This window comes from Schistocerca serialis, chromosome 8 (genome assembly GCF_023864345.2).
Source record: "Schistocerca serialis cubense isolate TAMUIC-IGC-003099 chromosome 8, iqSchSeri2.2, whole genome shotgun sequence".
Classification (NCBI taxonomy): Eukaryota; Metazoa; Arthropoda; class Insecta; order Orthoptera; family Acrididae; genus Schistocerca; species Schistocerca serialis.
The window spans coordinates 148,253,722-148,281,025 of record NC_064645.1 but is presented as its reverse complement, the minus strand read 5'-3'; the positions used below and the strand labels follow the sequence as shown (position 1 = coordinate 148,281,025).

The 27,304-nt window shown below is 42.1% G+C and overlaps 1 protein-coding gene across 1 annotated transcript in view; it reads left to right on the top strand.

Moving 5' to 3' along the window:
* Positions 1–26,222, top strand: part of LOC126416887 (odorant receptor Or2-like) — a 34,056-nt gene extending 7,834 nt beyond the window's left edge. The window contains exons 2-5 of the mRNA XM_050084770.1: positions 586–685; positions 2,134–2,247; positions 18,442–18,633; positions 26,175–26,222. Coding sequence (XP_049940727.1) covers positions 586–685; positions 2,134–2,247; positions 18,442–18,633; positions 26,175–26,222 — 454 coding nt within the window. The remainder of the gene's footprint in view (positions 1–585; positions 686–2,133; positions 2,248–18,441; positions 18,634–26,174) is intronic.
* Positions 26,223–27,304: the final 1,082 nt, after the last annotated feature.

Genomic DNA, 27,304 nt, shown 5'->3' with positions numbered 1-27,304 from the left:
TATACTTACGGTTTAGAATGTCCCATAGAATTTTCTCTGATGAGCCCCTGCCTGACATTGATATCCGTGAAAGTCGTTTTTCAATATCTATTGTTGTTCCAGAGACAGCTGCGCTGAAACGGTGCACACGAAGAGAAAATATGTGAACGAAACCACTTCAAAGATTGATGAAATCTTCTCGGGTTATCAGCCGAGTCGTGGCTTCGTGTTGTCATCTGACGATGACGAGTAGGAAACTCGTCGAAACTTTGCAACATGACGTCAAGAATCCATTGATAAGCCGAGAAGATTTATTCAGTGATGATCACCGAGAAAGTCTTCATTTCCGTACCCTCCAAAACATTCACAAGCCACATATTTCAGTCCATTCAACCACAAGTTACAAGCTTATGGTGCTTTATTCCACGTTGTATCTCGCTAGGAATTTTCAAGAACCTTAGCTGCCTCTACAGTGAAGACAAACATATCGAGCGAGTAATATTTCGTACTAAGTCGCTATTTCTCCTTGCTGTTTTCAAGACGTAAAATATATTGAGAAACGAGCCGTCAACGAGTGAAACACATTTGGTATTTTTGGTGTTACAGAATCATCAACGACTTGGAATCTATCATGAGCGAATCGAGTGTCCTCATGCTGGCCGTAAATTCAATAAACATCTGCCTACAAGGTCTTGGATTTGTAGACGTAAGTACTGCATCATGTTTAGAGTACTGTGGATAAGGTAACTACAGTAGAGTAAAAAAAAAAACTGCACTTCCTCATCAGTCACTTACCTCCAACGGTATCGTCTGACGTATCGCTTATGCTGCTCGACAGATGTACCCCATTCTTCGTAACTCCCTATGCACAGTCGTTGTGCAATCTGGGCTGCAGGTAGCATTTAGTAACTCGTGAGTCGTCCTTCCAACTGGTTTTGGGCGATAGTTTACAACCACCCTCCGCAGGGCTCGACTACCCGTCATTACGTGAGGTCTGTCATTACGTGAGGTCTGCCAGGTTTCGGTTGTTCCTTGGAGTTTCCACTTCAAAATCACATTGCCAAAAGTGGACCTTGGCAGCTTCAGAAGAGTTGAAATGTTCCTGATGGATCTGATACTCAGGTGATATCGAATGACAAGTGCACGGCCAAAGACACTGAGTTCGCCTGGCCGAAACATTCCGCTATTACCGATTCTCAAGTGACAGCAAAATACTCCCCGCCATCTTTTATACCGGCGGGTCCACCTCTCGTAATTACCTGGTGCTCAGTTCGCGTTTATATAGTGGATTACGGATACTTTTGTTCAGATATAATGTGAGTGGTACTCTCAGATGAAGAGACTGACGCAGAAGAGGAACTCGTGGAGGGTCGCATCATATTAGTCGGAATGCCCAAACGAAGAAAAGATGATGACGCTCATATCACACTTCATGAGCTCAGTCGAGATTTCCTGCCGGTACGAATCAGTTATTGGTTGCTCATTTCAAAGTGGATGACGTTACAGCATGATATAATTTGGAAATTTGTGGTAAGTTCCTTTGGGACTAAGGTCATCGGTCCCTAGGCTTACACACTGCTTAATGTGACTTAAACTAACTTACGCTAACGGCAACACGTATACCCATGCCCGAGGGAGGACTCGAACCTCCGACGGGGGGAGTTGCGCGAATCGTGGTAAGGTGCCCTAGACAGCGCGAACCGTGGCAAGGCACCTTATACCGCACGGCTACCCTCCGCAGACACGTTGTAATGATATAGAACTACTACTTGCACCAATAAATGAGTTTATCTATTGAGGAAGCAAAATAAATCACGATGGCAGAAGGAGAGAATAGCAAGAAAAACAGATTTAACTAGATCTCACAAAAAATAAGCCTCACTGTGTTTCGGATTACACATATCATTCATTTAAGAAATAGTCATGGTTATATTTGAAAATTGTGAACCTGTCCTCCAAGTTATTGTTCGAGACTTTCGTAAAGGTTAAATTTTTAAGATCCTGTGTGTAGTTAACTAAAAATTTCTTTCGGATATACTTGCGACAGTATTTTTACGTGAAAAACCTGATGTTTAATATATACGCCAGATCTTGTTTTTATACAGCCATTTCAAAAGTTGAGATGCAATGTTGGTTTCTATTTGTATACGCTAGGCTTTCCGTCCTGGCGCGAAGAGGACACTTGTTCTGAAGAAAGTGCTGACTTTCCCAGCGTACATCAACCAGACCGCCCACTTCTGCTGGTACGGCCAGGAAATCATAGACCAGGTACGTGGTGGAGTCGACTGATGCCGGTGATTGGGAGATTATGTGACAGTTTCGTTAGATGGGTGGACTGTTCATTAGCTTAATGTTTTAACTATATAAGTTTCCTTCCCTGTTCACAAACAAGCTAGTGAAATTAGTTTTTCTGTTAATTTCCCTGTGGGTACTTGGCGAAGCATTATTACGTGAAGTAAGGTACACTCGATGAAGTCAGATTTTCTGTTGACTCAACTGTAGGCACTTGGTGAAACAATATTACATGAATAAATAGTGTAGCTTCTTTCACTAATTTTTTAGTGCTCTGTTATTAGTAATATATTTTCTCCATATTTAGTATTAACGATACACTTATTAAATCATTGTGATTTGTCTCCTGTTTATGTTTGTGCCATTATGCTGAGCAACAGTGCTGCCGTACAGTGGACTAATAACACAAAACCTAGGTCGAAATATCAGCAGCTAGTGACAAACGTGGGAAATAAGCATTTTAATTTTTTATACCTCCGACTAGAAATTACGACAGAAATAGTAATTTAAAAATTACTGCTGTTGCAAAGATATCATGTTTACGTCAGTGGCTGTTAAACTTGTTATTTTCGCTATTGCAATTTCGGCATTAGGCCGTTATCAAGTGCAGATGTTTCGGCTTTAAGCCACGTCTACTTTACACAAGCTGACACATTTATGTGTATTTATATAACAGCAAATATCACCTTGTATAAAGTAGACATGTCTTAAAGCCAAAACATCTGCACTTGATAATGGACTAAGGTCGAAATTGCTATAGTGGAAATCCCAGTTATGAAAAGTTAATGAACTTTATCGGTTTGTCAGCGACACGAGACTACGTCTCGAGAGCAGGTGTAAGATTTACTGAGGGGTTAAAAAAACTACAGTGGAATGAATTTGGTGATATGTTTGCGAAAGCTCATTTAGACTACGTTTCTCGGAAAATGTATTCCATGTACAATCATTACACACTCACAACTACAGTTGGGTGACATAACTATAACTTGTGGAGAACATCACGAAATTGCTTTCGGGATACTAAAATTGAACTCATAGCTCTTTGTAGATATCCGCCGTCCATCACTTCGATGGCGTCGGAAGTTTCCACGAGATTAAAGGGTTTTCTCGAAGTAAATGCGTTCTCTATTTACTGCTGTGACTGACAGCAATGAAGGAGTGTGTCCCGCAACTGCGGAAATGTACTCTCATGGAAGTTTTCGTCATTTAAATGTGTGTGTGTTGCTTGATGCTTTCCCGAAGGATTACTTGTAGAAATGGATCTCGGTCGGGACCTCACACTGTTCGTCGCATGAAATATTGTGGGGATCTCACAACGGAATCCGACGTCTCGACTGCCAAACATTTCAGCAAATGTACGTGCTTTGTAAAATAGTGGAGACTATTCCCAACATACCTGTGGTATGATTCGTTCCACTCTCTTTCATTCAAATTTTCCAAAGCGTAACAGAAAGTGTTTTCCGTCTCAGCAAACCATTTAACTGTGGAAAGTCACGAAAACTTCCAGATAGTAGAGACTACGGAGAGTACAAATCATAAATGGTTTTATGTTGATGGGCAAGCATGTTGACTTTGCATTGCCCTACATCATACCAGCATGTGAGTGAGCCGCGCGGCGTGATCGATACCTCGCGCACGGTTGGTTGTAAACAGTCTGCTCCTGAGAGGATCTTTGGTTGGCGGACTGCTGTTGTGTTGGAACATCTTGGTGGCTGCCTCGCCTAGTGGTCTGAAGTTGGTAGTCATACGGCCCCACGGTTATAGACTGGTTCTTAGCTAAACGAATCACCAACGCGTGATCAGCTCTCCCGTAGAGCAAATGGTTTACCTATTAGAGTTTGTTACTCTCAAGAAAACTGTGGGCGCCTTACTTTAATTCAATAATTCAAGATTTAGTGGCAGTGACTAGTGCTGTGATTTTAAGGCCTAGTGGTGTGGGATGTGCTGTAAGTGGGATCTAATATTGCAACTCTTTTAGGTTAAGAAGATAGTTCCGCTCTGCCTTGTAGCACCCACCGTATTTGTACATGGTAGCATAACCTGTGTTTTATGGTTCGAAATGTCTCTGAGCACTATGGGACTTAACATCTTAGGTCATCAGTCCCCTAGAACTTAGAACTACTTAAACCTAACTAACCTAAGGACATCACACACATCCATGCCCGAGGCAGGACAGGAACCTGCGACCGTAGTGGTCGCGCGGTTCCAGACTGTAGCGCCGAGAACCGCTCGGCCACTCCGGCCCTTGTGTTTTAAGGTGCCACAGCCATCTTGCAGAACGGCCGGTAGTAGATTCTTTTTAATGCTCAGAAGCTTGTAACATCCACTACGTTTCTGGTTGAATTGATCCAGTAGCTGTATTCTGAAGATAACTCAACTGCCTTAAATTCTTCTAGACTGTCAGGTTAGCCTAGTAGCGTTTGTATTGCATCTGTTAACGTGGTTGGTGGCTTGTGGAGGCTGTTTTTTGAAAGCTGCTTTTACATGTGATAAGGTGGATAAAATATTGTCTGTGTTTAATGATTTGATGATTTTTAAATTTTTCTGTGCCCACATTTTTACTTCCCTTAAGTGCGATATCACCAGGGCGGGCCAAATGTTTATTGTTGTGTTTTTTTATAGTCCAAGTGAGCTTTGCTATGTGTGTTTTAGGAATAACACTACTTTTCCTGACCCGTTGAAGCCGGGAACTGGCTATGGAAATGTACCTTTGTGTCTATTGTGTCGCCAGCACCCTTGTGCCATGATCTGACGTCGGCCTGATCAACTGTAACTTTTTCATGTTTGATATACTTCCTTCTCGCGACAAGAAAATCTTGAAGTATGCTTGGAAATTAAAGTGAGGCTCGAGTAAAATTGTATTCAGTAAAGTTTGTTCGTTCTAAAGAAAAGAGACATTAATGCTTGGTGTCCTTTAGAATTTATAATGTTCTAAAGAAAACATATATTTATGCTTTGGGTTTTTTGAAAGCTTGTATTGCTCAAAAGAAAAGACACATTTATGTTTGCACCCTGTAACCTATTAGAAAACACTTTTGATTTTCAGTAAATTGGTGGTAAGGATTACTAAGTAATAAGCTATGTTCTGTGTTTCCCAGCGCTTCGTCTAGAGTCTGACTGTTTGTGTCCTTTATCTTGGTATACATTTGTACAGAAACCAGGTGGCAGTTATAGCAGTTATAAGAGTCGAGGGGCATGAAAGGGAAGCAATGGTTCGGAAGAATGTGAGACAGGATTGTAGCCTCTACACGGTGTTATTCAATCTGTATATTGAGCAAGCAGTAAAGGATACAAAAGAAAAATTCAGAGTAAGAATTAAAATTCATGGAGAGGAAATAAAAACATCGAGGTTCGCCTATGACATTGTAATTCTGTCAGAGACATCAAAGGACCTGGAAGAGCAGCTGAACGGAATGGACAGTGTCTTGAAAGGAGGATATAAGGTGAACATCAACAAAAGCAAAACGAGGATAATAGAATGTAGTCGAATTAAATCGGGTGACGCTGCGGGAATTAGATTAGGAAATGAGACGTTAAAGTAGTAAATGAGTTTTGATATTTGGGGAGCAAAATAACTGATGATGGTCGAACTATAGAGAATATAAAATGTAGACTGGCAATGGCAAGGAAAGCGTTTTTTAAGAAGAGAAATTTGTTAACATCGAGTACAGATTTAAGTGTCAGGAAGTCGTTTCTGAAAGTATTTGTATGGAGTGTAGCCATGTATGGAAGAGAAACGTGGACGATAAATAGTTTAGACAGGAAGAGAATAGAAGCTTTCGAAATGTGGTGCTACAGAAGAATGCTGAAGATTAGATGGGTAGATCAGATAACTGATCATGAGGTATTGAATAGAACTGGAGAGAAGAGAAATTTGTGGCACAACTTGACTAGAAGAAGGGATTGGCTGGTATTGGAGGGCAGATGAATACACTAAACACATTCAGAAGAATGTAGGTTGCAGTAGGTACTGGGAGATGAAGAAGCTTGCACAGGATAGAGTAGCATGGAGAGCTGCATCAAACCAGTCTCTGGGCTGAAGACCACAACAACATCCTTCTTGACCGTATCAGTGACGCCAGTAGTCAACAGGCAATCGAAATTAGGCTGTACATATATGGTCAGGCGAGAATTTGATCATTTCAACAGCAGCAGAAAGTGGTATAACGGGAGTAGCATTCGCACTGAGCAGGAAAGTAGGGAAGATATTGAGTTAGTGTGAACAGTTTAGTGACATGATTAACCTCAACATAATCGAAAGAAAACCAACACCAACTCCTTTGTTCCGATATGCACGCTGACGTCACAAGCAGAAGATGAAGAGATGCACAAAGAACATGAGGACATTCAACGGAAGTACAACAGCAGTGAACACTTAGTGTGTTGTGGGGCGATCACGCTGTTGTAGAAATAATTCGAAAGCCAAGACCGCTTAAATACTGTTTACTGGATAACTGGTTTCAACACACTAAAGGTGCCATCATCGCAACTGAATATCGTTGGATATAAGGATACACGAGGCAGACCAGATGATATAAAATCACTGTCACAAAAATAAAAAACAATTGCTCTCATGGTCATTTTATTCCATCAGATATGTAAAACCGAAGTCACAAGATAAAACTATTTGGTACATGAGCGCGGCTCGACTAACAACGGTTGGCATGTGAGAATGACCATGAGAGCAGTTGTTTTTTATTTTTGTGACAGTGATTTTATATTAGCTGGTCTGCCTCATGTATCGTTAGATCCAAATGGTTTATAAATGTTAAGCTACATTCAGATCCGATGATGGCACCTTAAGTGTGTTGAAACCGGTTATCCACTAAACATTATTTAAACGATCTTGGCTTTTTAATTACTTCTGCGGAAGTATAACATGTAAAGAGAGATGAAAACCTAATAATTATGGGGGAATGAAAGAGAGATCAGATTGTTGTTGTTGTTGTGGTCTTCAGTCCTGAGACTGGTTTGATGCAGCTCTCCATGCTACTCTATCCTGTGCAAGCTTCTTCATCTCCCAGTACCTACTGCAACCTACATCCTTCTGAATCTGCTTAGTGTATTGATCTCTTGGTCTCCCTCTACGATTTTTACCCTCCACGCTGCCCTCCAATGCTAAATTTGTGATCCCTTGATGCCTCAAAACATGTCCTACCAACCGATCCCTTCCTCTAGTCAAGTTGTGCCACAAACTTCTCTTCTCCCTAATCCTATTCAATACCTCCTCATTAGTTACGTGATCTACCCACCTTATCTTCAGCATTCTTCTGTAGCACCACATTTCGAAAGCTTCTATTCTCTTCTTGTCCAAACTGGTTATCGTCCATGTTTCACTTCCATACATGGCTACACTCCATACAAATACTTTCAGAAACGACTTCCTGACACATAAATCTATACTCGATGTTAACAAATTTCTCTTCTTCAGAAACGATTTCCTTGCCATTGCCAGTCTACATTTTATATCCTCTCTACTTCGACCATCATCAGTTATTTTACTCCCTAAATAGCAAAACTCCTTTACAGCTTTTAGTGTCTCATTTCCTAATCTAATCCCCTCAGCATCACCCGATTTAATTTGACTACATTCCATTATCCTCGTTTTGCTTTTGTTGATGTTCATCTTATATCCTTCTTTCAAGACACTGTCCATTCCGTTCAACTGCTCTTCCAAGTCCTTTGCTGTCTCTGACGGAATTACAATGTCATCGGCGAACCTCAAAGTTTATATTTCTTCTCCATGAATTTTAATACCTACTCCGAATTTTTCTTTTGTTTCCTTTACTGCTTGCTCAATATAAAGATTCAATAACATCGAGGAGAGGCTACAACCCTGTCTTACTCCTTTCCCAACCACTGCTTCCCTTTCATGCCCCTCGACTCTTATAACTGCCATCTGGTTTCTGTACAAATTGTAAATAGCCTTTCGCTCCCCGTATTTTACCCCTGCCACCTTCAGAATTTGAAAGAGAGTATTCCAGTTAACATAGTCAAAAGCTTTCTCTAAGTCTACAAATGCTAGAAACGTAGGTTTGCCTTTTCTTAATCTTTCTTCTAAGATAAGTCGTAAGGTTAGTATTGCCTCACGTGTTCCAACATTTCTACGGAATCCAAACTGATCTTCCCCGAGGTCTGCTTCTACCAGTTTTTCCATTCGTCTGTAAAGAATTCGCGCTAGTATTTTGCAGCTGTGACTTATTAAACTGATAGTTCGGTAATTTTCCCATCTGTCAACACCTGCTTTCTTTGGGATTGGAATTATTATATTCTTCTTGAAGTCTGTGGGTATTTCGCCTGTCTCATACATCTTGCTCACCAGATGGTAGAGTTTTGTCATGACTGGCTCTCCCAAGGCCATCAGTAGTTCTAATGGAATGTTGTCTACTCCCGGGGCCTTGTTTCGACTAAGGTCTTTCAGTGCTCTGTCAAACTCTTCACGCAGTATCTTATCTCCCATTTCATCTTCATCTACATCCTCTTCCATTTCCATAATATTGTCCTCAAGTACATCGCCCTTGTATAAACCCTCTATATACTCCTTCCACCTTTCTGACTTCCCCTCTTTGCTTAGAACTGGGTTGCCATCTGAGCTCTTGATATTCATACAAGTGGTTCTCTTCTCTCCAAAGGTCTCTTTAATTTTCCTGTAGGCAGTATCTATCTTACTCCTAGTGAGACAAGCCTCTACATCCTTACATTTGTCCTCTAGCCATCCCTGCTTAGCCATTTTGCACTTCCTGTCGATCTCATTTTTGAGACGTTTGTATTCCTTTTTGCCTGCTTCATTTACTGAATTCTTATATTTTCTCCTTTCATCAGTTAAATTCAATATTTCTTCTGTTACCCAAGGATTTCTATTAGCCCTCGTCTTTTTACCTACTTGATCGTCTGCTGCCTTCACTACTTCATCCCTCAGAGCTACCTATTCTTCTTCTACTGTATTTCTTTCCCCCATTCCTGTCAACTGTTCCCTTATGCTCTCCCTGAAACTCTGTACAGCCTCTGGTTCTTTCATTTTATCCAGGTCCCATCTCCTTAAATTCCCACCTTTTTGCAGTTTCTTCAGTTTCAATCTGCAGCTCATAACCAATAGATTGTGGTCAGAATCCACATCTGCCCCTGGAAATGTCTTACAATTTAAAACCTGGTTCCTAAATCTCTGTCTTACCATTATGTAATCTATCTGATACCTTTTAGTATCTCCAGGATTCTTCCAGGTATACAACCTTCTTTCATGATTCTTGAACCAAGTGTTAGCTATGATTAAGTTATGCTCTGAGCAAAATTCTACAAGGCGGCTTCCTCTTTCATTTCTTCCCCCCAATCCATATTCACCTACTATGTTTCCTTCTCTCCCTTTTCCTACTGACAAATTCCAGTCACCCATGACTATTAAATTTTCGTCCCACTACCTGAATAATTTCTTTTATCTCGTCATACATTTCATCAATTTCTTCATCATCTGCAGAGCTAGTTGGCATATAAACTTGTACTTCTGTAGTAGGCATGGGCTTTGTGTCTATCTTGGCCACAATAATGCGTTCACTATGCTGTTTGTAGTAGCTAACCCGCACTCCTATTTTTTTATTCATTATTAAACCTACTCCTGCATTACCCCTATTCGATTTTGTATTTATAACCCTGTAATCACCTGACCAAAAGTCTTGTTCTTCCTGCCACCGAACTTCACTAATTCCCACTATATCTTATTTTAACCTATCCATTTCCGTTTTTAAATTTTCTAACCTACCTGCCCGATTAAGGGATCTGACATTCCACGCTCCGATCCGTAGAATGCCAGTTTTCTTTCTCCTGATAACGACGTCCTCTTGAGTAGTCCCCTCCCGGAGATCCGAATGGGGGACTATTTTACCTCCGGAATATTTTACCCAAGAGGACGCCATCATCATTTAATCATACAGTAAAGCTGCATGTCCTCGGGAGAAATTACGGCTGTAGTTTCCCCTTGCTTTCAGCCGTTTGCAGTACCAGCACAGCAAGGCCGTTTTGATTAATGTTACAAGGCCAGATCAGTCAATCATCCAGACTGTTGCCCCTGCAACTACTGAAAAGGCTGCTGCCCCTCTTCAGGAACCACACGTTTGTCTGGCCTCTGAACAGATACCCCTCCGTTGTGGTTGCATCTACGGTACGGCCATCTGTATCGCTGAGGCATGCAAGCCTCCCCACCAATGGCAAGGTCCATGGTTCATGGGGGGGAGATTAGATTGAAGAGACACTAATTGACATCTGCAATACACACTGATCAGCCAGAACATTATGACCACCTACTTATTAGTCGGTACGTCCACCTGTGTCATGGACAACAGCGGCGACGCTCCTGACATGGGAGCAATGAGGCCTTGGCAGGTCGCTGGAGAGAGATGGAACCACATCCACACACACACACAAGTCACCTAATTGCCGTAAATTCCGTGGAAAGGGGTGGCGTTATGAGGTCTGACGCCACGTTCAATGACATCCCAGTTGTGTTCGATCAGGTACACATCTGGCAAATAGGGGGCCAGCACATCAATTGGAACTCACCACTTAGTTTCTCGAACCACTCCTCACGCTCCTGGTCATGTGACGTGGGGGGTGGGGTTATGAGGTCTGATGCCACGTTCAATGACATCCCAGATGTGTTTGATCACGTACACATCTGGCAAATAGGGGGCCAGCACTTCAATTGGAACTCGCCACTTAGTTTCTCGAACCACTCCTCATGCTCCTGGTCATGTGACGTGGGGGTGGGGTTATGAGGTCTGATGCCACGTTCAACGACATCCCAGTTGTGTTCGATCAGGTACAGATCTGGCAAATAGGGGGCCAGCACATCAATGGGAACTCGCCACATAGTTTCTCGAACCACTCCTCACGCTCCTGGTCATGTGACTTGGGGGGTAGGGTTATGAGGTCTGATGCCACGTTCAATGACATCCCAGTTGTGTTCGATCAGGTACACATCTGGCAAATAGGGGGCCAGCACTTCAATTGGAATTCGCCACTTAGTTTCTCGAACCACTCCTCACGCTCCTGGTCTTGTGAAGTGAAGCATTATATTGTTGAAAAATGCCACTGCTGTCTGGAAATATGATCTTCATGACGTCTGCAACCAGTGTACGATACTCCTTGGCCGTCATGGTGCCTTGCACAAGCTCCACTGAACCTGTGAATGACCACGTTAATGTTCCCTATAGCATAATGGAGCCGCCGCCAACTTGTCTCCGCCCCGCAGTACAGATGTCAAGGAGCTATTCCGCTGGAAGACGACGGGTTCGCTCCCTCTCATTGGCAAGAAGAAGAAGGTATCGGGATTCATCGGATCATGCAACGCTCCGCTACTGCGCCAACGTCCAGCACCGATGTTCATGTGTCCATTTCAGTCGTAGTTGCCTTGGTCGTGGTGTTAACATTGGCACATGGATGGGTTAGGGGTGTTCGGTGCACTGTACTCTGCCAGCATTAACATCTTATGTTAGTTCCGACACAGTTCGCCGTCTGTTCTGTATTACCAGTCTGCCCAACCTACGATGTCCGAGATATGTAATGAGCAGTGGCCGCCCAACGTCATGATGCGGTTTTACATTGCTTTCACCACGTGTTGAAGACACACACCCAAACACTCCTCGAACACCCCAAATGCTCGTGCCGAACCTACAGCCATCACACTGTGTCCTCGGTCAAACTCAGACATATCGCGCGCCTTCTCCATTTTACACACGGACAGCACGGTCACTGATACTAGATGCACCGTGCGTGTGTCTGACTACAAGCCATTCCTTGCCAGATGACGTCGCTATCGCCTCGACGGGTATATATATACACTCCTGGAAATGGAAAAAAGAACACATTGACATCGGTGTGTCAGACCCACCATACTTGCTCCGGACACTGCGAGAGGGCTGTACAAGCAACGATCACACGCACGGCACAGGGACACACCAGGAACCGCGGTGTTGGCCGTCGAATGGCGCTAGCTGCGCAGCATTTGTGCACCGCCGCCGTCAGTGTCAGCCAGTTTGCCGTGGCATACGGAGCTCCATCGCAGTCTTTAACACTGGTAGCATGCCGCGACAGCGTGGACGTGAACCGTATGTGCAGTTGACGGACTTTGAGCGAGGGCGTATAGTGGGCATGCGGGAGGCAGGGTGGACGTACCGCCGAATTGCTCAACACGTGGGGCGTGAGGTCTCCACAGTACATCGATGTTGTCGCCAGTGGTCGGCGGAAGGTGCACGTGCGCGTCGACCAGGGACCGGACCGCAGCGACGCACGGATGCACGCCAAGACCGTAGGATCCTACGCAGTGCCGTAGGGGACCGCACCGCCACTTCCCAGCAAATTAGGGACAGTGTTGCTACTGGGGTATCGGCGAGGACCATTCGCAACCGTCTCCATGAAGCTGGGCTACGGTCCCGCACACCGTTAGGCCGTCTTCCGCTCACGCCCCAACATCGTGCAGCCCGCCTCCAGTGGTGTCGCGACAGGCGTGAATGGAGGGACGAATGGAGACGTGTCGTCTTCAGCGATGAGAGTCGCTTCTGCCTTGGTGCCAATGATGGTCGTATGCGTGTTTGGCGCCGTGCAGGTGAGCGCCACAATCAGGACTGCATACGACCGAGGCACACAGGGCCAACACCCGGCATCATGGTGTGGGGAGCGATCTCCTACACTGGCCGTACACCACTGGTGATCGTCGAGGGGACACTGCATAGTGCACGGTACATCCAAACCGTCATCGAACCCATCGTTCTACCATTCCTAGACCGGCAAGGGAACTTGCTGTTCCAACAGGACAGTGCACGTCCGCATGTATCCCGTGCCACCCAACGTACTCTAGAAGGTGTAAGTCAACTACCCTGGCCAGCAAGATCGCCGGATCTGTCGCCCATTGAGCATGTTTGGGACTGGATGAAGCGTCGTCTCACGCGGTCTGCACGTCCAGCACGAACGCTAGTCCAACTGAGGCGCCAGGTGGAAATGGCATGGCAAGTCGTTCCACAGGACTACATCCAGCATCTCTACGATCGTCTCCATGGGAGAATAGCAGCCTGCATTGCTGCGAAAGGTGGATATACACTGTACTAGTGCCGACATTGTGCATCCTCTGTTGCTTGTGTCTATGTGCCTGTGGTTCTGTCAGTGTGATCATGTGATGTATCTGACCCCAGGAATGTGTCAATAAAGTTTCCCCTTCCTGGGAAAATGAATTCACGGTGTTCTTATTTCAATTTCCAGGAGTGTATATAGTACGTCGGTGGTCATAATGTTGTGCCTTATCAGGGTACAATGTGTCAGTTTTAATTTGGGGCAACTAAATATCTAGAAAACGACGAATCGTACGAAAAAAGTTTTGGTTGAAATGTTAATATCAGTAAAGCGAACACCTGACTGTGCTACATATGGCCACTTCCTAACCGTTCATCCTGCTTGGACGGGGTCAAGATTGAATTTTAAAATTGTGAACCCCTCCATTTTTATTACACATTGGAATCCTACGCCGAAAACTATGTACAGTTTAATCACACCATTGTTTCTAACTCGTGGTGGCGCTATAATCGACAAATATCAAGTGTGCCTCTTTTTGCAGTTAGGAACCGTTGCATTTGATTCTAGAATTAATGATGTAAATGTATGTCTCTGCATTCTAGTGGTTGACATTTATGTCCGAAATTTACTTTAGTGCGGCGAATTTGATTTTACGGTACAATACGGTTAGCCGATTAAAGGTCTGATTAGAAATTACGTTTAGCGTCATCCCACCGGATGCTTGGTATCGGTGAGTCGCCTTGCCTTTCGTCATTGGCGTGTTTGATTTGGGTGAGCCCCCTTACCTCTCACAACTGATGTGCTTGATTTCAGTGGTTTCCCTTGCCTGGCACCACTGGGGTGGTGAGTGCCCATGACAGGTGCTCCCTTCACTACTACTTCATGGACGTCTTACCTTATTGTAATGAGAATGAAAACATGATTCAGCTAGGGCGTGTTTTCTTTATTCTCTGCGCGATCGGCCAGTTTCAAACTTGGCCATTTTCAAGCACGTACTTAAGTCTTCAGCTCATTTTGCATTGTAATACATTGTTGGTACATATGGACAGGAATGTGTCCACATGTACCAGCTATTTATTATAATCTAATACGTGCTTGAAAGTGACCTAAACTTGAAACTGGTCGATCACACAGATAATAAAAAGAATAAAGCCTACTTCGACCCTGTTTTCATTGTCAAAGCACGTTCATGCTTGTGGACTCCCACAAAAATATAATTTTAAAATCATTGCAGTGGTTGTGGTTTGTATTCCGCTGTTAGCCCCGTACCGGCCAGCACGAGAGTTACGTCAGTTGTATGGAAACACACACTGAAATCAATCACCCTGATGACGGGGTTCGAGGGCGCCCACCGAAATCAAGCATTTCAATGCTTAGGACTTACCTCAATCAATCCCCTAGGGACAGAAACCTACGTTACCATACAAGTAGCCTGTTTACCAGAAATGTTAATTTCTAGCCATATTATTTGTACTGCACAATCGCATTCGCTACACCAAAGTAAATTTAGAGCATCAGTATCAACCGTTAGAACGGAAAGGTTTACATTTACATCGTAAATGCGTCGGTTACAAAAACAGGCACACGGGATTTATGTCGATTACAGCACCATCTACCACGAGTTGGAAGCAATGATTTGAGTAAACCATCGATATTTTTGCGTCGAATTCAAATATGCAATAAAATGGTGGGTGGGGGGGGGGGGGGGGGTAGGAGTGCTTCCCATTTGAAAATACGAAGTTAACCACTCCCATGCGGGAAAGGTTGTTAGGAAGTAGCCAGTTGTAAGACAGATAGATGTCAGCTCTGCTAATATTGACTTTTCGCCTAGAACACTTCCTTAGATGGTGGGTCGTATTCGAGATATTGAGTTATCTCAAGTTACAAGAAACTACCTGTATTTCAGCTAGTAATAGAAAATACAGTGTTCAAAACTCGTAAAAGGTGGAGATATACTTGGAAAAGGCCAAGTGACACAGGAAGATTCGAGCTGGATTACGTCAGACCCAAAGGCAAATAATCATCAATCAGAGCGCCAAAGTCAATCTATCAGATCCCAGTTTTATAATTACTGTCCTGCGATTCCTTCAATCTGAATACTGGGGCTGGCGCTTGTTCTCTGTCCTTTGTCCCACAAGCCACACGCTACGAGACCCTGCTATCTGATCTCACTGCCAAGCTGTAATACTGGCTGTCTAGTATCAAAGACTGAGTATCGTGCTACAGACATTCTTTTGTGGTTCTCAACCAAAGACAAAGCAGCTCTAACTGACAGAAGACTGACTGTATGTTCTTCTTAACATGCAAGGGCTTACGTATACACGAGTATTTGAATAGCATGAAAGGTCTCAATAGCAGAAGACTTACAAATTATTCATAAATGTTTTGTGTTGTTCAGAAAGGGCATTGTCTACATATTCTCATGATGTATGTAGGTCTGTGTTATTTCTTATCATTATCTCCTAATTTGAATGCTTAGCTGTATCATTATTATTCTTCAATTTATCTACATAAATATGAGTTAGTGGTATCTTCTGATCTTAAATTATGCTGTTAATGTGATCCCAGAGTGAGATGCCACTGTGTGTCAATCCGTATCTTATGTCTAACTGCCTGTAAACTAATTAATTGTACTATTTCACCACCTCATACTATACCACTCAGTACATTTTCCTTAACAAGAGCTAATCAACAACTACTTTATCATACTGTAATCGAGTGTTATCTTGTTACTTCGTTCTGATAACATTAAGCACTGGGTACACCTAGTACGTTCCTCCATGTATATGTCCCTAAGACAATTAGTACCTAAGAATGGAATGCCACGTAAACTAGTTAATTCTGGATTTGAGAAGAGCGTGAATGTCAGGAATTCTGCGGCTTGTCAGGCATGCATTTTACTACAGTCCACACCAGAAAAAGTAAGCGTTTTCTAAAAGCATTATCGCTAGTGCAAATGTATGAAAATTGTGTCAATGACTCGCGTAAAAGAAAGCAACGTAAATACACCCTTTTCACATCCCACAGATGAGTGGCGCTACATTGCTGCTGCAATGCCTACTTGCAGATACGCGGAATCAGTAGGATATCAAAGGGGTTGCCTGCCTGCAGGTGCCTAGGAATCAGTTATGGGTTGTCTCTGTATGAGTACATTTCTAAAGTCTCAACAAAAGTGCATGGGTGGTACTGAGGGGGTCTTTTTGGGCCCCTTTTCCTTTTAGTCATGCACGTATCAATGACGCACTCTCCCTTGGCAACGCCACATGAGGACACGAAGCAGGACAGCCGAAAAAGTGTAAATAACTTTTTCTGTTTTATATCACGTTAAAATTTCGTCAGATGGTTTTGAACGGACCCTAGTGGCTCCACCCTGCATAACGGAGAAAAACTGCAGTCACACTACACTCGGAAGGGGTCAGATCACATAAAAACCGGTTGCAGCCCTTTGATGTCCACAGAAAAGTGTCCGATCGTCCGTGGGGCATCAGAAGTGTCAAGAACGTCGTTCTGTTGCACACCACTGTGCAGACTTTTTTTTTCTCTTGACCATGAAATGTATGTAAATGAACGCCCCAAGCGAAGGGACGGTTTCATTGATGCCCTTTATGCCACTTACTGAGGCCTTTTCATGTCGATTTTGAGCGGCGATGGTCTGAAAAGTTTTCCTCGGCCATCCGTAAGAAATCTGTGTGATTTCAAGCCATGGCGTCGTGGTTGTGAGTTCCACAGCACAAACGTCTAGAGAAGGGATGAGATATTAAGGGGTGAGAGGTGAACTTCTCCTCATACGTCACGTCCACGGCGGCCCTGGGCAGAATTTTGGTGGTATTTGGTGCCAACATGAAATCAAGAACTCACCTTACACCTCATATGAACTGAGGTCTGGCCCTTTTTTCGTTTGCGTCAACACTTCAGTTATTTGAAGCGCCGCCGTTCCTGAGGATGACTGCACAGGGCGCTACGCTTTTGCATCCTTGCAGTGGAAGTTAGAGGACATCTCTTAGCCTAATTTTACATCTACATCTACATCTACATACATACTCCGCAATCCACCATACGGTGCGTGGCGGAGGGTACCTCGTACCACAACTAGCATCTTCTCTCCCTGTTCCACTCCCAAACAGAACGAGGGAAAAATGACTGCCTATACGCCTCTGTACGAGCCCTAATCTCTCTTATCTTTGTGGTCTTTCCGCGAAATGTAAGTTGACGGCAGTGAAATTGTACTGCATTCAACCTCAAATGCTTGTTCTCTAAATTTCCTCAGAAACAATTCACAAAAAGAACACCTCCTTTCCTCCAGATACTCCCACCCTAGTTCCTGAAGCAATTCCGTAACACTCGCGTGATGATCAAACCTACCAGTAACAAATCTAGCAGCCCGCCTCGGAATTGCTTCTATGTCCTCCCTCAATCCTACCTGAAAGGGATCCCAAACGCTCGAGCAGTACTCAAGAATAGGTCGTATTAGTGTTTTATAAGCGGTCTCCTTTACATATAAACCACATCTTTCCAAAATTCTACTAATGAACCGAAGACGACTATCAGCCTTCCCTACAACTGCCATTACATGCTTGTCCCACTTCATATCGCTCTGCAATGTTACGCCCAATTATTTAATCGACGTGACTGTGTCAAGGGCTACACCACTAATGGAGTATTCAAACATTACAGCATTCTTTTTCCTATTCATCTGCATTAATTTAAATTTATCTATATTTAGAGTTACCTGCCATTCTTTACACCAATCACAAATCCTGTCCAAGTCGTCTTGTATCCTCCTACAATCACTCAACGACGACACCTTCCCGTACACCACAGCATCATCAGCAAACAGCCGCACATTGCTATACACCCTATCCAAAGATCATTTATGTAGATAGGGAACAACGGCGGACCTACGACACTTCCCTGGGGCACTCCAGATGCGTCGCAGTGGGGTTTCAAAAGTGTCCCTCTAATTCTTTTTATTCGTGTTGTATAACCAATTATCACATCTTCTCGGCACACTTATACTTCCCAAATGATTTTGGTCAAATTTTTCATTTGTGTGACTGGTGGATAAGTAGTTTATTAGGCCTGGTACTGCTGAAATGTGTTTTTTCGTTGCTACAGAGGCATCGTCTTACTCTACAGCGTGTGTGGTTTCAGAGCGAGCGGCTGCTGGAGTCTGCCTTCAGCTGCGGCTGGTCGGACGCTGACCAGCGCTTCTGCAGTTCACTGCGCATCTTCATGCTGCAGGCGTCGCGACCGCTTAAGCTGCAGATAGGCAAGATATTCACGCTCTCCAGAAACCTCTTCCTGCAGGTATGTAGACGTGTGTACACATGCTTTAATGCCGTAGGCACTGATAATCAGCTGGATTGAAAGGTAGTCTGAAAATTAATATTTAGATTGTTGGAGTTTCGCAACTTGTTCATACTTATTAAGCTCGTAGCCTACGGCGTCCAGCGTTAATTTCAGTAAAATCCTTTTCGGTCTTAGATTGACACATTATAAGACAATAAAACAAGTACAGAACAGACTTTCCAACTGTCTCTGCAGCGATATTCTTCTTACCGACTAAACTTGCTCTTCTGATTCGTTTGATGTGGCCTGTCACGAATTCGCCTCTTATGCCAACCTCTTCATTTCGACTTGCACTCTTCGACCATAATTATATGTGGGATGTATTCTAATTTATGTCTTATTCTGCAGTTTTTACCTTCTACAGCTCCCTCTGCTTCCATGGCGTTATTTCCTGATGTCTTAACAAATGTACAGTGAACCGCGTGGGATTAGCCGAGCGATCTTGGGCGCTGCAGTATGGACTGTGCGGCTGTTCCCGGTGGAGGTTCGAGTCCTCCCTCGGGCATGGCTGGGTGTGTAAGTTTAGGGACTGATGACCTTCGCAGTTAAGTCCCATAGGTTTTCACACACACAAAAAATCGTTCAAATCGTTCTGAACACTATGGGACTTAAGTTCTGAGGTCATCGGTCCCCTAGGACTTAGAACTACTTAAACCTAACTAACCTAGGGACGTCACACACATCCATGTCCGAGGCAGGATTCGAACCTGCGACCGCAGCGGTCGCGCGGTTCCAGACTGTAGCGGCTAGAACCGCTCGGCCACTCCGGCCGGCCTTTCACAAACATTTGAACGTTTTTAAATGTACAGTGATCCTATCCCTTCATGTTGTCAGTCTTTTTCATAGGTTCGTTTCTTCGCAGATCATGCAATGAACCCTGTCGTATCTTATTTCACCTACGTTTTAACAGCCTTCTATAGCATAACATCCCAAATGCTTTGATTCTCTTCATTTCCGGTTTTCCCAAGTTCTGTTATTTATAATGATGAACTGTCAGTTGCAAAATTCTAACAAAAATATTTTACAGAAGAGTAGAAAAGCTGGTAGAAACCGACCTTGGGGGAGATCAGATTGGATTGCAGAGAAATGTATGATAATGCTAGGAAATGCTGAGCACACGAAGTATTTTAGAAGATAGATTAAGGAAAGGCAAACCTACTTTTGTAGCGTTTGTAGACTTAGAGAAAGCTTACGGCAATGTTTAGTGGAATATTGTATTTAAAATTATGAAGGTAGCAAGGGTACAATACTGGCAGCGAAAGGCTATTTACGACTAGTACACAAACCAGACGGCAGTTATACGACAGTTATAAGAATTGGGGGACTTCAGAGGGAAGCAGTGCTTGAGAATGGAGTGAGACACAGTTGTAGCATAACCTCGATGTTACTCAGTCTATGCATTTAGCAAGCTGTAAAAGAAACCAAAAGTAGGAATTAAAATTCAGAGAGAAGAAATAAAAATTTGAGGTTTGCCAATGACACTGAAATTCTATCAGAGACTGCAAAGGATTTGGAAGAGCAGTTAAACGGAATGGACAGTGTGTTGAATGAAGGATATAAGATGAACAGCAACAGAAGGGAAACAAGGATAATGGGACGCAATAGGACTAAATAATATGATGCTGAGCTAATTAGATTAGGAAACGAGACACTTTAGGTAATAGGTGTGTTTTGTTATTTAGACAACAAAATTATTGACTTCCGAAGTAGACACGACCGAAAATGTAGGGCAATGGGAAAGTAGCGTTTGTGAAAAAGACGTATTTGTTAGCATCTAACATAAATTTCAGTGCTAGGAATTTTCTGAAATTACTTGTATGGAGTGTAGCCACGCATGGAAGTGAAACATGGACGATAAAATTTAGACAAGAAGAGAATAAAATTTTGAAATGTTATGCAACAGAAGATTGCTGAATATCAGATAGGTAAATCATGTAACTAATGAGGAAGTCAGAAGAGCATTGGAGAGAAAAAAAAAAATTGTGACACAACCTGACCAGACAGGACAAATTCTGAGACGTCAAGGAATCACCAGATTGGTGTTGGAGCGAAGTGTGTGTGTGTGGGGGGGGGGGGGGGGGGGGTTACAAAGCTTAGCGAAGCTTAGAGGGAGACCAAGAGATGAATAGGGATTCAGAAGGATGTAAGTTGTAGTAGTTATTCTGAGATGAAAAATCTTGCAGAGGATGGAGTAGCATGGAGAGTTGCATCAAACAAGTATTTGGACGGAAGATAACACACATCACGTGATTCATTTCTACACGATGCTGTGCTTAAGATGAACATTCTCAGAAATGTCTTCCTCAAATTAAGGTATCTGTTTAATATCACTAGACTTCGTCTGACCAGGAATGCCTTCTTTGCCTGTGTTAGTCTGCTTTCTGTGTTTTCGTTTCATCTGTAATGTATTATTTTGCTTCCAATGCAGAAGCATTTTTCACTTTACCTAATTTGTTGTCAATAATTCTGGTCTTAAGTTTCTCGCTAATCTAATTTCTGTTACTCATCAGTTTTGTCTTCTTTTTATTTACCCTCAACCGTTGTGTACTCATTAGAGTTCACTCCAGTCAGTTAGTCCTGTAACTCTTCTTCACTTTCAGCAGAGGAAAGCTATGTCATCAGTGATAACTTTTCACTCTCTGTTTTAATCCCACTCCTGAACTATCCATTTACCTCCGTCTTTTCTTCTTCGATGCACAGAAGGGACGAAAGATGCTTCCCTGCACTTCGTTCTAGATGTTCGATTCTTATTGTTCCCTCTTGCTTTTTGTACGCATTGCATATTACTTGTCCTTGTCAATATCTTACAAATATTTTTTCTAAAAACTGTAATATTTTGTACAATTTTACATTTGCAGAAACTAAAACACTATTTAGTCGGAATTTTTTATTTAATTACTGGTTTCGGCCATTACAACCATCATCAGATCGATCTAAAACAGGATTAACTTGAACATATTCATGGTGTTAGGGGTGTAAATGCAGAAACTGTCATCGTTGGGACCTTAATATATACCAGCTTTAGTGGGTCAGATGTGTTCTCTATCCTTCTAACAGTCTTCCTGCTGGCAGGCTCGTAATTGCACCACTAAGTGGATTCCGTCTATCCGTTTTGCATCTATATGTCCACACTTCTACACCTGACTTGCTCCACTCCATCCCCCCCCCCCTCTAATCATCCTACAAATAAGCATTAATGGCCTGCCCTCGCCACCTGGTGCTATTGAACCTATATACTACATACTACACCCAATAGCTATAATTATTAGTCTGAAAATAAAGTAAATTCTGATATAATGTTGTTCAGTACACTCTCCTCAGGCACCTGTAAAAATATCTGCACCTATACCTCTAACTCCCGTATGAGTAAGAGCGTTATGGTAAGTTACTACAGGGTAATTTCCTGTGTTGATTTGTATGACTTGAGCTACACCTGAGAAATAACAAGCCTCTCTCCTTAAACTTAGTAAAAGAAGCAAATGCCTGGCATCACCAGAAGATATAAAAACGTGATAATCTGTGTTGAACACTCACAGCGCGTTACGCAGGACCGCCGTTAAAGATGTAACCGTTCCTGATGATACAACTTTAGAATCACTTGATATTTTACTAATACTTATATTAAAGTCCCCATTAACTAAATCACTGGGATTATAAAGCGTATTCCACAGACTCACAAGAAGATTAGTACAACAGAAGACACTGAGCTCGTTGAAAAGCTTCACTTGTGTTTTTCTACAACTTTTTCTCTTTCGGTCATAAAATATATTGCCAAAAAAAGGGCCTTTGAATGGACAAAAACTTTAGCTGGAACATCAAATTTATGACCTACAAATAATTTTTTGATAAATTTCCAAGCTGGAAAGACCAGGTCAGTTACTATAGATGACAATGTAGCAATCTTAGCAATGATAAAAGGTAACATAAATGATATCGATGCCTTTGCGCGACGGTTCACATCCATGCACCACAAAAATTGAAAAAAAATAATTCTGTTAACTGTTCGGACCTTACTAAAAATAACAATAGACATGAGCTCAGCATTTATAGGACAACCTACATGCACTGATAATATTAATCTCACCAAATGTTCTCATCTAATGTGATATGAAAGGGCTTTTTTTTACTTCCATACTGTACCAAATTATTTTCATTCCATTAGACAGGTGCCTTTATTACATCCGTGATATGCCAACTTATTCTTTTGCCATTAGACAAGAAAGATGGAAAGAACTACACATGTTAAATAATTAGCCGTATCAAACGGACACACAGAGAGCTTTATCATGTTAACATATATTACGAGAAAGAAAAAAGGAATACCATGAACATCTAAGAGCACAGGACATATTAAAAATTAGGCCCAGATCACATATTGTAGAAAGTTTCTGAACGGTGAGAAAAACTCTGAGAACACAACGGTCACATGCGATTTTAAAATAAATAATTCTCTAAAACTGCGGCTTCGACATAATATAGATAACAAACAAAGTGGGTTTTCTAATTTAGGCGTTTATAAAATACGGTACAAACACAGTGAAAAATTTTACATTGGACAGGCGCTTAGAAATTTTAGTATTAGATCTAGGGAACATTCATCTGCAGACCAAAACTGCATTTCATTCACACCTCACTAAACACAAGTACACAGTAAATAACACAGATAACAGATAACAGTATTAAATACTGCGCCTAAGGGCCGCCTAATAAACTTTCTGGAGAAAGTAGACGTCTAAGGTTACAAGAAACACCACTTCCCCCAAAATCCTGAATGAACAAATCGAATTCGCACGAATCCCCGTTCTTCACTGCATAACATGTTGTTGCCGCTTTTTTTACATTTTGGTTTGCTTTCTATTCTCTGCCAAACACCGTCGACGGCTTGTTCGCAAGTATGTAAATCCCTTCCCTTTTGGATTTTTCACGGCGTCTTTGTTCTCTTTTTCTGAGCTCGTTGTGCCTGTGGCAGAGTTCTATAACTACCGTAGGTTACATTAGACTGTAACCAGTATGCGTAGACTACTATAGTTTCCCAGTAGCTTCGCTCAGTACGACCGTAACCGTGTTACTTGTAGGTTGGGTGTGTTGCATACTTCTTGGGCTTTAGGTCATTTCGATCGTTTTGTTTGTGTATGCGATCACTGTCTCACAAGATCCACCAAGAAACTAAAAGTGGTGAACCGTCTAGAAACTGAGTGAAGATAAATACAGTGGCACGGAATCTACAAAATATTTTTGTTCTGTATAGTTATCCTCCTGTGTGATACTTAAAAATGAATGTAAATATAGGAAAATTGCAAAAATTAATATTTAATTCTGTTTTTATTCGAAAATTGTTGATTTTTTAGCGTTAAATATAGAAATACAGTAGACCAAACAAGAAAAAATATAAAAATTTATCATACAATGAAATAAAATGCTATTTCCTCAAAAAGAGGTAAAATTTTAAAAAAAGAAGCAAAACAAAAACACATCAAATATCTATTCAGTACTTCGTTGAGCTTGTATAAAACATGTTATTTATTCATAAGCAACTTTCACTCTTCTTGCCTTTGATCATGTTGACCCTTCTATTGAGCGCAAAATACAGCAGTGATAATATTAATTTTCTTATGTTTGTGCGTGTAAACTATACTTGTGTCGAAAGTAATTCCTTTGATTACATAGAGCGCAGAAGTTATGCGATCAGCTAATTTTTATTACTTATAAAATGCAATTTATATTTTGTAAGAATATACAGCTGGAATACACTGTGGGGTCACACTGAACGATGTGAAGTTTTAGTTACGCGAGGAAAGAAAAAGAAAATCAGTCGTCGGCTGCCGGTTTCTCTCTCATACATTTATTTATTTTTCTCTTCCTACCGATACTACAGGTAATCCTGTCATTTATCAGAGTACCAAAACGACCGTATCGTGGTTGTGGTAGAGGGCACCTTTAGCCTGTGACTTGTCTCGTGTCTCAGTACTGTGCTTTCAACTATTTTCTAGTGTCCTTTTTACGTCGTACACACATATTTTAGAGATTGCATTTGTGATTTTACCTAACGTCTTATTACAGACTCAATTTTGCGCTTAAACTTTGTTTTTCTTACGTGTTTGACGAATCCTAATTTGGCTTATGTTTACCTTACGACATATCTCAGGTATTCTGACACGCGGCACATGCAGCCAGCGACATCTATCGGCTGAACATCCTAAGCTATTTATATTTCAGCTGTAGGCACAGCATTCGAACGGTGGTGCTACATCTCGGGACACGAGTGTTCATCACAGTATTATCACGCTTTTGAATCTTGTGACGATGTTAGTCACCATTAATAATTTTGCTCACTTGGTTGTTAAGTTTAAGGACACATGTGCGTCATTTGTCAGATTCTTCTCAGGTAATGTGAAACAAAGCTTCTATTTTCACAGTTGTAATTCACAATAACGCTCTTAATGTAAGAATATGTGAGTAAACGCCGTGACTGACGCCAGATATGCATGAGACTCAACGCCACACTACGCATTAACCCATCCAAATATTGGAAAGCATTCCATCAACAAAACAGCGGTTATTACATACCTCACTAACCGCTCCTCCACAACAACCATCCATTACCTGACAACCTGAGCAAACATGACCATTTTGCGTCATATCTCTCCGACATCTTCTTCATTCCTGATTCCCTATACTTTCTGAAACCACAAATACTGCTGTCCTATCCCTGGATACAAGCTTCAACTACTACGACAACTTACCATACACAGAATTAAATACTCGTATAACAGCATATGACACAAAACAAGTCTTTCCCATGCTCACGACCGCATTACCTATCGGCATCTAAGAGAATGTCCCCTCTCCTTTCTTGCCACACTTGCAATGCTTTATAACACGATCCTCTCCATAGGTTGCTATCCTGAACTGTAGCAAACTTGCAAAACCCTACGATTCCTCAAACTCACAGACCCCTACAGGTACCTCCTCTTATCGCCCCACCAGCTTGGCCTCATTGTTCAAGATCTTTTAATCCATCATCTCCCAAAGTATCCAACACCTGAATCACCACCACCTTGTTCCTGTTTACCAGTGTGGCTTTCGTCCCAACTCCTCCCCTGGTGACGGGTTCCTTTACCTTCCTCATCTCCTAACACCAACTCAATGCCCAAAAAATCCACTATTATTGTCTCCTCGGACATGGAACAGTCCTATGACCAGTCTCTCGCTCTGCACACACAGTCAGCTCAATGATTTATCCCTAACCCAGCCACTTATTACAAACACTTCACTTATCATCATTGCCCACCCTCTCCTCCCCACTCTGTGTTCATACTTGTTTGTTGCAACGATCGACACCTTTTTATACTTTTAATATCTTACACATCGCGACACCTACGTTATTCACGGCAGGAATTTTGCCTGTAACCGCTTTTTGCAGTACTGCTATACAAATTTTCGAAATTTTTGAAAGTCTTTTTTTACCTTTCACTGTAACTGATTCTGCTTTTTTTCAGATTTTGAATACATCGTACACCATCTTCAACATGATGATCAGTTTCTAAAGAAGAAATGAGCGCTTCTGATGCTTCAACTTCAGACCGCTGTTATTTCAACAATGATCAATATCAATTACTGCACACAAAGAAGTGCCACTTTTTATACTGCACACAGTTGAATGCATCTCCTTATCAGACCAGTTTCATCTAGGAAAACTGTAACGTTGATAACTCTAGAAGTCTGCGTTGTCAATACGTAAAAGAAACGTTTCGATCCAACAAATTTTGCGAGAAGTACAAGTGATCTAAGTCACGATTTCACATGTATGGAGAATGGGACTATAGAATAAGTGTACTATTATTTGTACTACAGAACGCAGCAAGTACTAGAAACAACAATTGAATAAACTATTAAAAAAACAAACAATGGAAAATCCAGTATGGAGTGTAACAATACGAGAGAAGGAAAGTTGCTACTCACCATACAGCGGAGATGCTGAGCCGCGATAGGCACAATAAAGAGATTCACACAATCATAGCTTTCGGCCAAAGCTATGATTGTGTGAATCTTTTTATTGTGCCTATCGCGACTCAGCATCTCCGCTGTATGGCGAGTAGCAAGTTTCCTTCTCACGTACTGTTTCAAAAACAGTTCGATGTTGACAAGATGCAACACAGAAAATGATTTATAAGATGCACGCGCACTGACCCTGAATATTTTATTGTTAGGCTCGTGATACTGTGTCAAATCTGAGGACACTAACTGCACCATGTTCTTAAATAAAATTTTCTCTTGCATAAAATGCTTTTCCTGTTCTCTGTTATTACCACTTCAAATCCTACACATTGCCTCCAGCATTCAATATGATTTCTTTAAAGTGAAACAGACACTGCACTATTGCATACATGCGTGAGTCTCTCTCTCTCTCTCTCCCTCTCCCTCTTTCTCACACTGTGTGTGTGTGTGTGTGTGTGTGTGTGTGTACCAACACTAATTGCGCCTTGGGGAATGAAAAGAGTACAGTAATATAGACTTGTGAAGAAAAATTACGATATGACAATGAAAAAAGTTGACATTAAATGATTGGGATAAAAATACATTGCTAAAAAATAGGAACCATCTCGAGCAGTAAGAACAGTCTTTATCG